Source organism: Salvia splendens, chromosome 2 (assembly GCF_004379255.2).
Source record: "Salvia splendens isolate huo1 chromosome 2, SspV2, whole genome shotgun sequence".
Lineage (NCBI taxonomy): Eukaryota > Viridiplantae > Streptophyta > Magnoliopsida > Lamiales > Lamiaceae > Salvia > Salvia splendens.
In genome coordinates, this window is record NC_056033.1 from 41,476,280 (window position 1) to 41,491,089 (window position 14,810).

The 14,810-nt window shown below is 36.3% G+C and overlaps 2 protein-coding genes across 3 annotated transcripts; both read right to left on the reverse strand.

The window, feature by feature from the left end:
• Positions 1-2,503: 2,503 nt before the first annotated feature.
• Positions 2,504-6,675, reverse strand: LOC121769212 (bromodomain-containing protein 9-like). Its single transcript, XM_042165943.1, has 9 exons — positions 6,321-6,675; positions 5,571-5,610; positions 5,393-5,471; positions 5,243-5,288; positions 5,048-5,146; positions 4,364-4,432; positions 3,955-4,291; positions 3,701-3,855; positions 2,504-3,619 (listed from the first exon to the last, which is right to left on the reverse strand). Exons 1-9 carry the CDS (start codon positions 6,657-6,659, stop codon positions 2,792-2,794), a joined length of 1,992 nt encoding a protein of 663 aa, XP_042021877.1. The 5' UTR covers positions 6,660-6,675; the 3' UTR covers positions 2,504-2,791.
• A 5,377-nt stretch (positions 6,676-12,052) lies between these two features.
• LOC121766892 (HMG1/2-like protein) lies at positions 12,053-13,893 on the reverse strand. 2 transcript variants are annotated; one of them, XM_042163124.1, is made up of 8 exons: positions 13,809-13,893; positions 13,666-13,728; positions 13,032-13,124; positions 12,861-12,918; positions 12,695-12,739; positions 12,517-12,597; positions 12,335-12,418; positions 12,053-12,246 (listed from the first exon to the last, which is right to left on the reverse strand). In XM_042163124.1, the coding sequence occupies exons 2-8, from the start codon at positions 13,719-13,721 to the stop codon at positions 12,217-12,219; spliced, it is 447 nt and encodes a 148-aa protein (XP_042019058.1). In that variant the 5' UTR covers positions 13,722-13,728; positions 13,809-13,893; the 3' UTR covers positions 12,053-12,216. The 2 variants fall into 2 exon arrangements, with proteins under 2 accessions (XP_042019058.1, XP_042019060.1); XM_042163126.1 differs by having other exon boundaries at positions 13,666-13,721; positions 13,809-13,890.
• Positions 13,894-14,810: the final 917 nt, after the last annotated feature.

Below are 14,810 nucleotides of genomic sequence, written 5' to 3' on the forward strand. Positions count from 1 at the left end.
GCGGGTCAATCGGGTGCGGGCTAATCGGGTTGTTATTTTTTCGGGTTATAAAAGTTCAGCCCTAACCCTAAAAGCTCGGGTTTCGGGCTAGTCCATCGGGTTAATCGGGTTGCTACCGATAAAATTAACATGCGATCAATCCAATAAATAATGGTGAAAATTAGTTATATTTATAAAATGTAAAATATTTAATTATGATAAATTTGAGATATATGCGTAAACTCAAATATTAATATGATCAAATACTAATATTTGAGATTTATGCAACATAAAACATAAACATCAAGAAATTTTAAAGCATGTTTAGAAATTTAAACACATTTTTTTAGTGAATTTGAAGTTTCTAATTCATTTATCTATTATTATATTAATAAAAACTTAATATATAATTTATATATTTAATATATAAAATGGAAAGTTATTTTTTCAGTAATCTGTATTATAAAATAATCAATGAAGTGTCGAATTAGAGTCAAACAAATAGAACAATATAAATTTTATCGGGTTTCCGGGCCAGCCCATCGGGTTTTCGGGTCTGGCCCTAACGGGTTGCGGGTTAATCGGGTGCGGGCTAATCGGGCTGTAATTTTATCGGGCTGGAAATTTTCAGCCCTAACCCTATAAATTTGGCGGGCTATTCGGGTCAGCCCACGGGTTGCGGGCTAAATTGACATCCCTATATACAGGTTCCACATTAAATCTATATATTTAAGTAAAATGTATGTATATATGTTAAGAGAATATTGTTTATATTCATAAAATATTATTATGTTAAATATGACCTCACATATTCCGCGCAGTACATACAATAGCATGCCTCATAATTTAGTAATCATTTAATTAATTTTTAGTTCTATTATTTTTTTAATTAAAATTTACTAAATAATACTTTTGTGTGGGAAACCATAATTTTGGTATAGTGTTGGCAAATATTCAGTCAAAATCTTGAAAACTGAAGAGATATAGCCAATATAGAAAGAATACATAAGATGTTCTCCTCTTCGAGATTTATATATCTATATATTAAAAATTACAATATTTATTGTTGCAAATTAAATGATTTCTTTCCTTTAAATAAATAATATTCTCTTTTAATTGATTGTAGTGATAGGTCTAAGGTTGAGATTTTTTTGCTTGAGAATTGAGATGCATTTTCCGCTACTCATCCACAACATTTTTGAAATGTCAACTGCAAACAGATTATGTCAATTAGGGGTATTATCATCATTTCATTTCTAAAATGGCGGAATATCAAATGTCAACAACTCGTATTAAAATGTCAACAACTAAAAAATAACACTTATAATTCACATATCAATAGCCAGAATATCAAATGTCGACAACATGTATAAAGTGTCAACAACTCAAAAACAATTCTTGCAATTAAAAACTAACTATTTTATCTTAATTTTTTTATTTGACACAAGTTGTGACATCATGATCATACAAACACATGTCAATAGCCTGCATATCAAATGTCAACAACTTATAAATGTCAACAGTTTGTCAACGACTTGTATAAAGTGTGAACAACTCAAAAACCAAATCTTATAAATAAAAAACAACCCTTTCGCACGGCGGCAAGCTCCGGCGCTGCTTCGACACCTGTAAGATTATCTCCCAAACAAGACGATGATGAAGAATACTACTCACGGACAATGTATCGAACACAAGCAAAGCAGTGAGAATAATCGCAAGAAATGAGAACACAGTCGTTTACGTGGTTCGGCTCTTTCGAACCTACGTCCACGGGAGAATCACGAATCACCTTTATTTCACAATATCCAGAATTACAATCGCACAATTGAACCAAACTCTCGCAACTCGAATATACACTCTAGAATTGATAGCTCACTCTTTTCTCTCGTGAACTCGGATCAAGAACAAAGATGATCCTCTCTAATTCCTCACAAAGATTGTGCATGATCTCTCTCAAGTTGTTGATTCTTCATCTGCTACAGAAACCCGCAGCTCAATCGCCTCTTAAATCAGCTCAACCACTTCCCAACCGAAAATAGCCGCTGCTAGCCGTTATAACTGATTTTCAAACCTGCACTCCTCAATTTTGCAATTCAGTCCCTGATCTTCCTTGGTTATTCATTTAAGTATCCACACTTAATAAATCTCCATCTTGGATCTCGAATGAAATAATATTCGATCATCTTCTCCAACCTTGCAAACTTCAGTACCTGACCAACTTCACTAGCTCCAAGTAATGCTTGAGTTTGGAACTAGGAATAGCTTTAGTCAACATGTCTGCAGCATTTTCTTCGGTGGTTGATAATGCATCTAAATTCTCAATTAGTTGATCACAACCTTATAGTGATTATAATTTATACCACTAAAATACCAGAATTATAATTCCATTTTTCAATTCTATCTCATATTTCATCAATAATATTCAGCAACCATGAATTATTATTTCCTGATTTATGAAAAAATATATTGAACACAATTATTAATATATAATGAACTCCAAAGCACAGAAAATGATCAAACCCGGTAATAAAAACATAACTTTATTGTAAATATAGAAATATTAATCATCCCCTCTAATTTAAACTGGTATATATATTTCCCTTCTGCCCAATGATCAAATCTTTGAAATTACACTAATAACCCTGTAGTTTTAATCAAGCAATAGAAAAAAAACATAGTGAACCATTTACAAACTTTCTCCTACACACAACTAAGCAGCAGCATCACTTCTTATTCCCATATTCAGAAAATTTTAGCTTCTTTTTCTTCTTCTCTTCTTATCAGTTCCAAAAATGAGGAAAAACATCAATGTTCAGAGCTGCAATGCTAAATCTGGCTGCTTCTGCTTCTGATACTGCTGAGGTGAGCCTATCTGCAAGCTGGAACTTGGCGAGCCGGCCGGGATCCTGAGGCTGAGGTCGGGCGCAGCAGCAAGGCTCTGGCCGTGCTGGCCCGGGAGGGCTGGCCAAGACGTCCTGCCATTCGTCCACATCCTGCCTTCCTGTTGTGGAAAGGCCGCCGGCATGGGGTTTATGGTCTGAGTAGGGAACTGAAATCCTGAGAAGGCGGGCGCCATCTGCTGTGGCATGGAGTTTATGGCCTGAGGAGGGAAATGAAACCCTTCCATCGCCAGCCTCGACGTCTGTTGATTGTATCCGAATCCGTTTCTCTGAGGCTGAGGTTGAGTCTGAAGCTGATAGAATTGGTTCTGCTGGACTGGTGGGAACGGCGTCTTCCATGGAGAGACGTTGCCTTGCTGGACGGTTGGGAGTGGTGCCTTCCATGGAGAGACGTTGCCTCCTTGCTGGACTGGTGGGAATGGCATCTTCCATGGAGAGACGTTGCCTTGCAAGCCTTGTTCGTTCTGGCTGTTGAGCCTTCTGACGGCCTCGACCATCTCTGCAGAAAGCCCGTATGTAGGAGAAGAGCTTAGCTCAGAGTCGACAGCAGGGGTGTTTGGGAAAGACGGTGGCTGTGAAGACGATGCTCCGTTGTCAGCAACCCAGCCGGGGCCATATTCTGTCCCGGGAGGCAAGACGTAGTCTAACTTCTTCGATGCAACTTTCCAAGCAACAGGGCCAAGATCCTTAGCAAATCTTGCCAGGCTTCTCGCGTATGCCAAAGGCTCGTGCAAGCCCACCTGCACATTCAAACAAGCGTTTAACAGATTGAAAAACGTGCAAGAATTTTCATATGCAACAGAGCCACAGTGAGAACGTACCATCCCAAGTTGGTTCATATCTCCCGCAGAGTTTGTAAAAGCAGACGAATTGTTATTCGAAGAAAGGGGACCGAATTGCCTATATGTATCACGCCTGTTCTCGTCAACGACAATCTGTTTCTTACTGGATTTCATGTCAGCCCTTAAAATGGTTGCTGCAAATCAGAAACAAAGGTAGCACTTTTAACCCAATCTGCAACAGAATTGGGTGAATGCAGAATTTGATTGTTGAAGAAAGATGCAGATGCAAAAACCTGGAAATTCGTTGTTCCAGTCGCCCGACAACTCAGAGTGGTACTCGCTGTTTCTAGGCCGGTATGAGGACACGTACGGGTCATTGGGCCGGTATCTAAACAATTCAGGTCCCTTTCTCAGATTGTAAGGATTAGATCCTGTTCCCTTGTCTTCCGTGTTAGTAAGAGTTCCACCTGATGACGGGTCAGCACCAGCACGATTTAATGGGGATGTCTTTAGGTTCCTGTTACTCGGGGGCCTGCCTCTACGCACGACCTTAGGCTGTAGTTGGCCATTGTCGCCTTCATGCCTCAGATTCTCAAAATCTCGCTTTGCAATTTCTTGTATCGAATGCGCCTAAAACAACATAGAAGCAGAATGATGGAAACCATAAAAGGAAGAAACAGAATGATGGGGAACGCACTGAACCTGTCGGTAGTAGACGGTATCTGGAGCATTATACAGCATAGCATTCGAGCATATCAGAAACACATCAGCCTGGAATCAGAATTCAGAAAACATGAGCAATTAGTTCGAAAACGTGAAATCTAACCAGCAGAAAATCTAGTGGCACGTCTGAAACGAAGCTATGGCGATACATACCGAACATAGAAGAAACACAAAAGTTAGGCAAATTTCATACATTTTCTCCACTGATCTAACAACAAACAATTAGGTAGACATCATCTTCCTTAAGAATTAGGTTCAAGCACCAAACAGTACTAATTCTAATAGACGAGCTAGAATGTATCGACGAGAGCTAAACCAGTCTCATCGACACCAATCATTTCACTTTCATTTTAAACCTAATCTTCGAATGCTCAAGAGATTACTATCATCATCAACTAGCCGAGCCTCACATGCTATGCAAATCGCAAACAGCACGAAAATCTACGATCAAATACTCAAAAACTCTGAAATCGACCCATGCTTCTTCAGCCAAAGACTCTTACAATGTCAACTTAATAATGAGGCTCAAACAAGACTATGAATAACATGATAACACATCTAGTCAGAGTAACAACTTAATCTATATGGCTGCTGCAAAAATCAAGAAAGGAGTTCCCTCGAAAAACATAGTATGAAAATAAGCAACTTAAACTCAGTAGCAACCTCAAGTTCTTCCAATTTCTTATAAGCTCCGCGATCAAGTTTCTCCCTCACTGTCCCAAAATCCATCGGTTTGTCAATCACGTCGAAATAATCAGGCAGCTGCAAATTAACTTCACATTAGCTGCTGAACAACATATAAAATCACATCACCATCATCCTCATCAAATCTAGCAGTCAAATATACTATATCATCACCTCTTCGATATCCACGGGCTCAGAAAATACCCCATACGTATCCTTCCTACACAAGTTTGCAACGGTAAACTGTAAAAACGGCCAGCCCAGGAAAAACATTTTTTTTAATCCAAGAAACACAAGAGGTTATTGTAAAGAAAAAACACATACTTTTGAAGCTTGTCAAGAATGACCACCAACATCTTTTTGTCTGGCAAAGTTGGAGTGGGACCAGACTCCAATGGCGGCCCTATCCACAAATTAATAATTATCAAATTAAGCCACAAATTATTCAAATTTACACCATACAAATTTGTCCATTTGTTCAAAAATCAAGAAAATTAAGCACCATGTTGCTGAGTGTCCGTCGCTTTCACACCATTTTTCTCCTGCAGATGACAAATAGAATCATTAACTGCATCTTAAATTCATTGAAATCATCAAGAATGAAAGGTAAGAGTGAAAATGGACAGCAAATCTGTAATAAATGAACAGCAACAAGCAAAAAAAATAACAAAATTACTGTAACAACAGAGCAATAATCAACTGAAAGTAAAGACAAACTTTGAACCTTTTCCAAGACATAAAAATGGCTTTTTTAAATAACACACTCACACACACAAACGTTGATATCTCTAAAATCTACATACAAAGAATCCAGAAAATTAACCTGAAAGAGATTAGCAGTAGCAACACAAAAATACATAGAAAGAAAAATTCATCCAGGCAGTAAAGGAAACAAGTACTCCACAAAATAAATTCACCAACACAAAAGAAATAAATATCCTATTTTGTAGCAAAAATTTAAACAAAAAAAACGTAGACATAGATTTTGACTCAGTCAAATCACAGCTCACCTCTCTCTCTCTCTCTCTCTCTCTCTGATCTTCTCAAGTCAGAGCAAAGAAAAAAATAAAGATAAAATCTCTTTTTTTTTCGCGCGAAATCCCATAACCCCACATTCAAACATACAGCACAGAAAACCCCACCATTCAAATTCCAAAATTCCCAAAAACCTCAAAAATCACACATTTTCCATAAGCAAAAAACTCTCCCCCAATTCTCAAAATTGAGGGCGATTGAGGCCGGATTCCCCCACCTGAGCTGAATCAGACCCGCGATCGACGGCATTGATCTTCCGCTTCTTTGATTCGTGATCCTCGGGCGATTCCGACGCTGAATGTGCGGAATCCTTCTGCTGATGCTGCAGCTGACTTTGTTTGATTTTGGGGGTTTCCTTGTCGTCGGGGAGTTTTCCGACGAGCTTGACCTTCTTCTCCTTGCGCTCGTCGTCGTCGTCGTCGAAATCTCGCGGCGGAATATTGAAGTATTTAGGGTTCCGGCGATGGGATCGGCTGTAGGTGATTGGGGGAGAGCCGAGAATAATGGGATTGCGAGGTGAAAACAGCGGTATTTCGGAATTCAGAGGTCTCCCCATCCTCTTCTTCCGCTTCATTTCTGCAGTTTCTACCTCACTCATGGCTTTGGACTTTGGAGGGGACTCTTTTTTTCAATTTTTTTTTGTTTTTTAAAAAATAAAACTATTTTTCTATTTGGGCTATTTTTTGTATTTTACTATATATTGGGGTTTATTTAGTTGGGGGAAATTGCATCATATATATATGTGAAAAATTGTTGGGGTTGTTTGGAGTCACGTGAGAGGTGTGTTTGGCACGTGTGGGGTGATAGTGAGGGATTTGAAAATTGAGCTATCGAGCGACGTCGTTTAGGCGTGAGACGACGTCGTGCTGTGGATTCTGTAAAGAGTCGTTGGCGATAAGTTCTATGTGGGGAAATCGACAAAGAAGGGTTTTGAGTGTAGAAAGATGCCGCTTTAGGGATTGAGTTGCGGATGACTGTTGATAAGAACGAAGAGAGAAATCAATAAAGTGGGGATGGGTTTTGAAGTCCGGGTATTCCGGTGGAGATATAGTGCGCTCAACGTTGGCAATGACGATAGGGTTTTTGGAAAAGAAAGAAAGAAAGGGCGGAAAGTTTAATGAGAAAATGAAGAAAGCGCGTGGAAATTAGGTGACCGATTTTGAAAACATTGCGCAAGAGTTTAAATGCAGATGAATCGGATTGACAAAAAATCTCTTCACAACGACCCTGCTACAATAGGCGTGCATTGATTATTTTTATTCTTTGCATTTCGATGATAGATGTACATTTATTATTTGGTTGTTATAAAGCGATTTTGGCTCGCAGAAGAGGTAAATTAAAATTATAGTCATTTATTTTCCCAAAACTTAATTTTTTAAAATCTCAATATACAAACTTTCAATTTGTCTAATTATTACCCTAAAAAATTAAGCCAGAAATTGGAATAATGTGAAAAATTAAATTTTATGTGGAAAAAATAAATTCAAAACTACATTGTATTGACGTTATTATTTCTTACGTTTCACATCTCTCTTGTTCGGCATAGTCATTGTGCTCATCTCTTCATCTAAATGATTCAATCAAAATACTGAGGTGAACTAGTTGGAGGAGAGATTTCACTGAAAATTCAAAAAACGGAGATAAGGAAATGAAGTGGCATTTCCTATTTTTTTAAATAAATTTTAGTTTTAATTTGCTTTACCACTTTCAATTTCTTCCCCGGTTTCTTTTAGGGAAAAATAAGCTAAATGTTTAAATTCATGTAAATTCAAAATATATATATATAGTTGTTTTTTGCCCAACCTTAAACTAATTTTATTATTATTATTAGTTTTAATTTGAATTTAGATATAGAAAACTAATAAAAATAATATAATAAAGTCACTACATAGATTAAAAATACAATAAAAATAACAACATACATTAAACAAAATTATAACTCAAAAATAACACATCAGTCCCAAATTTATTCATAGCACCTAGATCAAGTCATGATCCATTTGGAATGCAATTCAACTTGATGTTGGAATTCAAGTCAACTTGAGCTGACTCGATCGGACCACTCGACGGTTGGCAGCTTTGTGGCTCATGGAATATATGTAGGATGGCACATGTGTGCCAAAACTCTTCTCCATAGGAGAGTTAAAGTAGTTGGTGTTGCCGCTGCTGGTATAGTTGCCTGAGGCGGTGGTCTTCGTTCTCTTGGGGCCGCCTCCAGACTCAGCACCACCCGCAAACTTTGGATGCTCTTTGACAATGTCAAAGATCTTCTCGAACTTAAAGTCTTTTTTTTCTTCATCCAAAAACGTCTTCAAAGCCTTGCGTCGAATGTCGTCCCAACTATGACCGCTCGCCCACGTCTTCTGCACGTTGTGGAAGATGTTAGCATATTTGGCCACCTCAACAGCCACCCGATCCCAATGTTTGTGCAAATGGTCCCACTCGCGCTCACATGCCCATTTGGGCTTCATCTGGTTGTATCTCGCAGTGATATTCGTCCAAAATTGGCACACTTTTGGTTGGTGGCCACCCATTGTCTCTTTAGACACTTCGACATAGCAGTGAGCCACCACAATCGTTTCTTCGAGAGTATACCATTTCCCCTTCCCACGAGAATCTGATGTTGCCACCACAGGAATAAACTCAAAGTCTGAAATCCCATAGTCCTCTACGTTGATTATAGAGCTACACGCATCTTGGGTACCCGCATGTGGGAGTGCCGGTTGGTACCCTACTTGGTCCCACGGTGCTACATTGACTAAATCCCATCCCAACGAAGCACAGTACATAAAGAAATCATCTTGACCTTCCCGGGTCATAGAATGCACTGGTAGACCACCAGGATTGTTATTCATTGCTACAAACTTTGAGATATTTAGAGAGACAATATAGAAAGAGGGATATGAAATGAAGTGAGGGATGATGATATTTATAGGGGAAAATGTAGTAGTATTAAAATGAAAATCAAATTATATTAAAAATAAAATAAAAGGAAAATTCATTTTCAGCCAATGCAACTATATATGGCCGAGAATAGGCCGCCATTATTATTTTCCTAATATTGGTCAATATTTAATTCAATTTTCCATTCTTCTTATATATTCATATGCATTTAAGAATTAGTCATTAACTTATTACTACTCCAATTAAATAATTTCCGTCTTTTTTCTTCAAATCATCGGTGTCTAGTCAATCTAGCATGTGACATGATATTACTCCCTACCTCCCTGAAAATTATACACTATTTTCTTTTTCATCCGTCCCCAAAGACTATGAACATTTCAATTTTAGAAACTCTCTAATGAGGTGATCCCATTCTAAACTAACAATCTTTAAAAAACTTTATCTATCTACTTCTCTCTTACTTTACCAATAATGCATTAAAACTCGTGCCGAACGCAAAGTCCATATCGGGTGCTACATAAGAACAAACAAAATTTATTACTCCCTCTGTCCCAAAAAAAAAATTGACCTCTTCTTTGGACAGCATGATATTTTATTTAACTTTATTTTTGTGTATTAAGGGAGACAAACCAAAGAGAAAAGTGAGTCATCTTCTATGGGACGGAGGGAGCAATATTTGCCATTTTTTTTTTACTTTTTAAATAAAAGTATTTAGCTTGAACAAAGTACCAAAATACATAAGTTGTTGACTGTGCCGAGTAGACCCAAGTCTGGGTCGGGTATAGAACGGCCAATGCTCGATCCACCAATGAAACGAAGCGGATTTGAGCTAGGGTTATTAAATTGAAGTAGGCTCAAATTGAGTTTTTTTCCAAACCCAGATCCAAACATATAAAAAAATCGGTACAAACCCATGATCAATCCTCGATAGACTCACATGATACCATTATTACTACCTCCGTCTCATAATAAGAGACACATTTTAGTGTGGGCACGAGTTTTAAGAAATGTAAAGAATAGTGGGTTAGAAAAGTTAGTGGATGATGCACATTTTTTATATTGATTTTATAATAAAATGGGAGTGAAGTGAGTTACTGGAATGTGAGACACACTTACCATTTATGATAAAAGTGGAATGTGACTCTTATAGTGGACCGAAATGGAAAAATGTGACTCTTATTGTGGGACGAAGGGAGTATTATATGTTAATTATTTTTACTAGTATAGTTTAAGTTTTAACACAACTTCAAGTATTTGTATTCTAAATTTTTGAATTAATTTAGATTTTTAAAAATTTCTTCTTAGTCTTAAACTTGAATTTTCTAAAAAGTTATTACAATAAAATATATCAAATGTGCATATTTATATATAATAAATAAGAATATAGTATTTTATGTAATTCTTAAATTATCTAATAAATATATATGAATTAAAATTAAAAATATAAAATCTTGTAAATAGTTTCGTACTTACAATGTAACCATTTTTAGTTTATAATCCCTCCGTCTCGGTGTAAGTGTGATGTATTCATTTTAGGATGTACCAACCTAAATTATGCATTTGCCGTTTTTGAGAATAATTAATTCAGTTCCATCTCATACCTTATCTTCTTATCTCTTACTTATTCTTTTTCTTACTTAATTCTATTTTATTCTCTCTTTTTCTTTTCTATATTATTGTTTATTCTTTAATTTGTTAAGCACCATTACCTAAATTTATGTGCCAAAATAGAAACGATTCACTTAAGCTAGGACGAAACGAGTAATATTCAATAGCAAATTTAAAAACGCATATGAAATTACAAAAATATACTTCCTCCGTCCCCTAAAAATAGGAACTTTGAGAACGGCACGAGTTTTAATAAAAAAATTGATAAAATAAGAGAAAGATAGAAAAAATAAGGTGTTAGCGGAAAATAGGTACTGCCTCATTAGATAGAAAGAAAATTTCTGAAAATAAAAGTTTCTATTTTTAGGGAACAGAACAAAAAAGAAAGAATTTATATTTTTATGGGACAGAGAGATTATTAAAAAAAAAGTTTTCATGTAGCACAACCCAACCCGAGCCAACTCTGTCAAACCCGCTTACAAAGTGGGTCTAGATTGGGTCCATATATATAGAGAAGAAAAACTCAATCAGCCCAGTCGATTCAGTCATGGACTTAGGCTGAGCTGGACCCCACGTTGCCTAGCCTGATCCGGGCCTGGGCCAGGTCATGTCGTCAGTCCATTCAACAACTCTACCAAAATATCTCATGCATAAAAGGCTCTAATTCTCTACAATGGTCCATGTTTATTAGGGGTTAGGGCCCAAAAATTTATATTAGGACTTAGAAGTATATCAGAGTAGAGATGCCCAAGGTTTACGGTTCGGGCATTTAACCGCGAAATCGTAACCGTAAGATTTAAATGAAACTGAAAGCGTCTCTTTTGGAACTGTGGGTTGGTTCAAGTTCAAAAATTCCGGAACTGAAACAGTGTCAGAACCGTGGGCTCTATACTGGAGTAAAACATTACTATTATCAGTCAGTTTTGGAACTGGAACCATAACAGCGAAACACCCTCACAATCGCCGGTTCTAGAACTGTGGACGTCTCTATACTGTAGTAAAATTTTACGTGGCCATTAAACTAAAAATTTATTATTGAGCCAAATAAATATATGTAGATATTATAAACTTCTCGTTTTTATAGTTCAATTTATAAGTCATGACCAAAACGAAAAGCACCCAAACTTAAATTAAATTCGGTTCAAAAATTTCGAATATTCTGACTGGATTTCTTTTTCTTTGAAACTCAGATTTTTAATTATATTGCGAAGTGTTTTTAAAACAAATGATGATTAATTTAAATTTTCAGAATTTATTCAAAATTTCAGTTCAATTTTAGTTATAAAAGTTCTGAATTTCCAGATTCAATATTAAATATTTTGGATCGATTCAGATATACTACTATATCTCAAAATGACAAAATTTGAATTTTCAAATCGGAATGCTTAACCATATAGAAAATCAAATATAAGCAAGATTAGAAACGGCCCCAAATAATTCAATAAAAATGATTGAAAATAGCTTTCAAATCAGTTCAATAACATTCAAACTTCTGCATCACTGGCTAAAACTCTACATTCATGTTGTGGAGAAGTAAGATTTCATACAGTAAGAAAGCATATTACTACTGCAACCAAACATATCTCATCTTCAAAATTTACTCAGTCATCGTCTTCGTCTTCGTCTTCCTCCTACACGATTGCAAAACAAAATCAGCTTCACGCTACCAAATTTTCACAAATTTCTTCATAAATTATTAATGAATCAAGCTACACTTACGCTAACCTCCCCGCTCCCCTCCTCATCTTCCTCATCATTCACCTCGGATTTGGACTTGTCCGACTCCTCATCTTCCTGGCCAGCCTATTACAATCAACAAAAGACACTCAGCACCAGAAAATGGCCACTTATCTCACAGTAATGTATGTAGCATTGTGAACTGATGATGGTATGATTTTTACCAGTTTCTTGTTGTATGCCTTCATTTTCCGTTCGTATTCCACTTTTCGCTCCTCTGCAACTGCAACAAAGGGGGCTTTGTCCTATTTTTCATTTCGCACAGAAAACGGATTAGATTATATACACATTACACAATAATCAAAAGCATATTCATCAATCAAGAGTAAAAAGATATAGTACCTCTTTGCTCATTGACTTCCACTCATCGCCACCAGCTTTACCAACCTATTGAATCAGAATTCATTTCCATCAGACACGTGTTACGGAAATCAATAAATATTACTTTACCAATCAATTTAATCGGAATTATCTACAAATACAAACGGATAGGTAAAAGGAGACTTACAGCAGCAACAGATTTGTTGGTCGGGTGTTTTTCCTTGTACTGCTTCCTGAAGTCCTCCCTGCAATCATAAACACGGAATCATAAGGAATGCTGTTTCGACTCAAATACAAATAGCAGCACTCGAATAGCTTGTGGAAAAACAAACAACATTTCAATACAAAATCAACATACATGAAGACAAAGAAGGCACTTGCAGCCCTCTTTGGCTTGTTCGGGTCCTTCGTAGCTTGCTTCTCCTTCTTTGTTTGCTTCTTGACAGAAAGCCTAACATCATAAAACAACTAGAATCATAAATCTTATACAATCTTCAATTAAAGTCCCTATAAACCTCAGAATAACTAAAATCATCATCATCAAATAACTAGAATCATAAATCGCATACACATCTTCAATTAAAGTCCCTATAAACCTAACTAAAATCATCATCAAATAACTAGAATCATAAATCGCATACACATCTTCAATCAAGTCACTAGAACCCTACAATAACTAAAATCTTATGTTAAGTGAAGCATATTAATGGATGCAGACAAGACAATCACGCCTTCAATTAAACTCTATCACGTGAAATTCAAAAACTATAATCATATTTCTGAAGCAGATTAATGAAAGCAAACAAGACAACCAACTTTCAGCAAAAACTCAACACACATAAATTTTATATTATTCATTTAAAATTCTGAAAATTATTTCTTCAAAAGTATCCACATCAACGATAGTTAAAATCAACCAAAATAATTGAAGTACAAAATACGGAAACGAAATCTACATTAAAATGTATTAAAACCGCTGATAAAATGCTAACCTGCTGTCCGCCTTTTTGGAATCAGCCTTCGTCGCCTTCGATTTACCTCCCTTCATCTGAAATCTAGATGAAAACAGCAAAGTTCGTTCACGAATTGCATAAATTAAACAGAAAAAAACGTAATAAATCGACAAAACTCTCACGTTTAAGCAGAAGATTAGGGTTTGGCGAAGGAGAATGAGATGCAGAAGGCGATGAGTGAGATATTTATTGTGTGATTTATTATTTAAGGTAAATTTGAATAATAAATTTGAAAAATAAATCAAATACATTAAATATAATGCTTTGCGCGGGATTTGAAATATTTCACTGCCACGTCAGCCCACTCGTGCGGATATTATTGCACTTTTTCAAATAGTATTATTTTAAAAAATAAATTATTATCAAATATGTGATTATTTATAAGAGTTTCAAACTAATATAGAAATACCTCTCCGCCCACGAAAAATAAATCTCATTTTGTCATTTTGGGATTTCCAAAAAAATAGTTTCATTTTTATAAATAGAAACTCTTTCTATCATATTTTATTCACTTTTTCTCCACTCTCTCATACTTAATCTACTTTTTCTCAATATATCTCTTATTTTACCTATTTTTTCTCATTCTCTCTTACTTTTATCAAATTTCTCATTAAAATTATGTCATTCCCAAATGAGACTATTTTTTGCAAACAGAGTGAATATTGAATAGCACTCTTAGAAGATTAAAATTTGTATTGTTATCAATTTTCGTCTAGCTATAAAATTTTTTTGTCTACCTATATAGAGTTTAGCTCAATAAATTTTGGTTCAAGTCGAGTTAAGAGCATCAGCAATGGAGGCGTCAAAACCGCGACGCCGATTTTTCACCGACGCCGGTTCTGACGCCGAACCATTGCGACCGGCGTCGGCGAAATCGACGTCAATTTCGGCGTACCCATGCCGATTCGTGTGGTGACGCCGGTTCTAACGCCGATCCTCACGGCGCCATTGTAGGCCCCGGATCGGCGTCAGACCGGCGTCAGAATTTAATTTTTAATTTTTTTTTGAAAACACTATATATACGCGCTTTGGACTTCATTTTCATTCGCACCACTTGTTTTAACGAGTACTCTATCTATCTTTCTTTCTGTACAAGATCAATAACGAGCAATGGTGAACAACTA

Coding starts and splice junctions, on each gene's coding strand:
- LOC121769212 (XM_042165943.1), bottom strand. CDS start 6,659: ATGGGGAGACCTCTGAATTCCGAAATACCGCTGTTTTCACCTCGCAAT. Junction 5,611..6,320: donor GCGGGTCTGATTCAGCTCAG/GTGGGGGAATCC, acceptor TGTCATCTGCAG/GAGAAAAATGGTGTGAAAGC. Junction 4,292..4,363: donor ATACCGTCTACTACCGACAG/GTTCAGTGCGTT, acceptor ATGTTGTTTTAG/GCGCATTCGATACAAGAAAT.
- LOC121766892 (XM_042163124.1), bottom strand. CDS start 13,721: ATGAAGGGAGGTAAATCGAAGGCGACGAAGGCTGATTCCAAAAAGGCG. Junction 13,125..13,665: donor TCCAAAAAGGCGGACAGCAG/GTTAGCATTTTA, acceptor TTATGATGTTAG/GCTTTCTGTCAAGAAGCAAA. Junction 12,919..13,031: donor AGTGCCTTCTTTGTCTTCAT/GTATGTTGATTT, acceptor TTATGATTGCAG/GGAGGACTTCAGGAAGCAGT.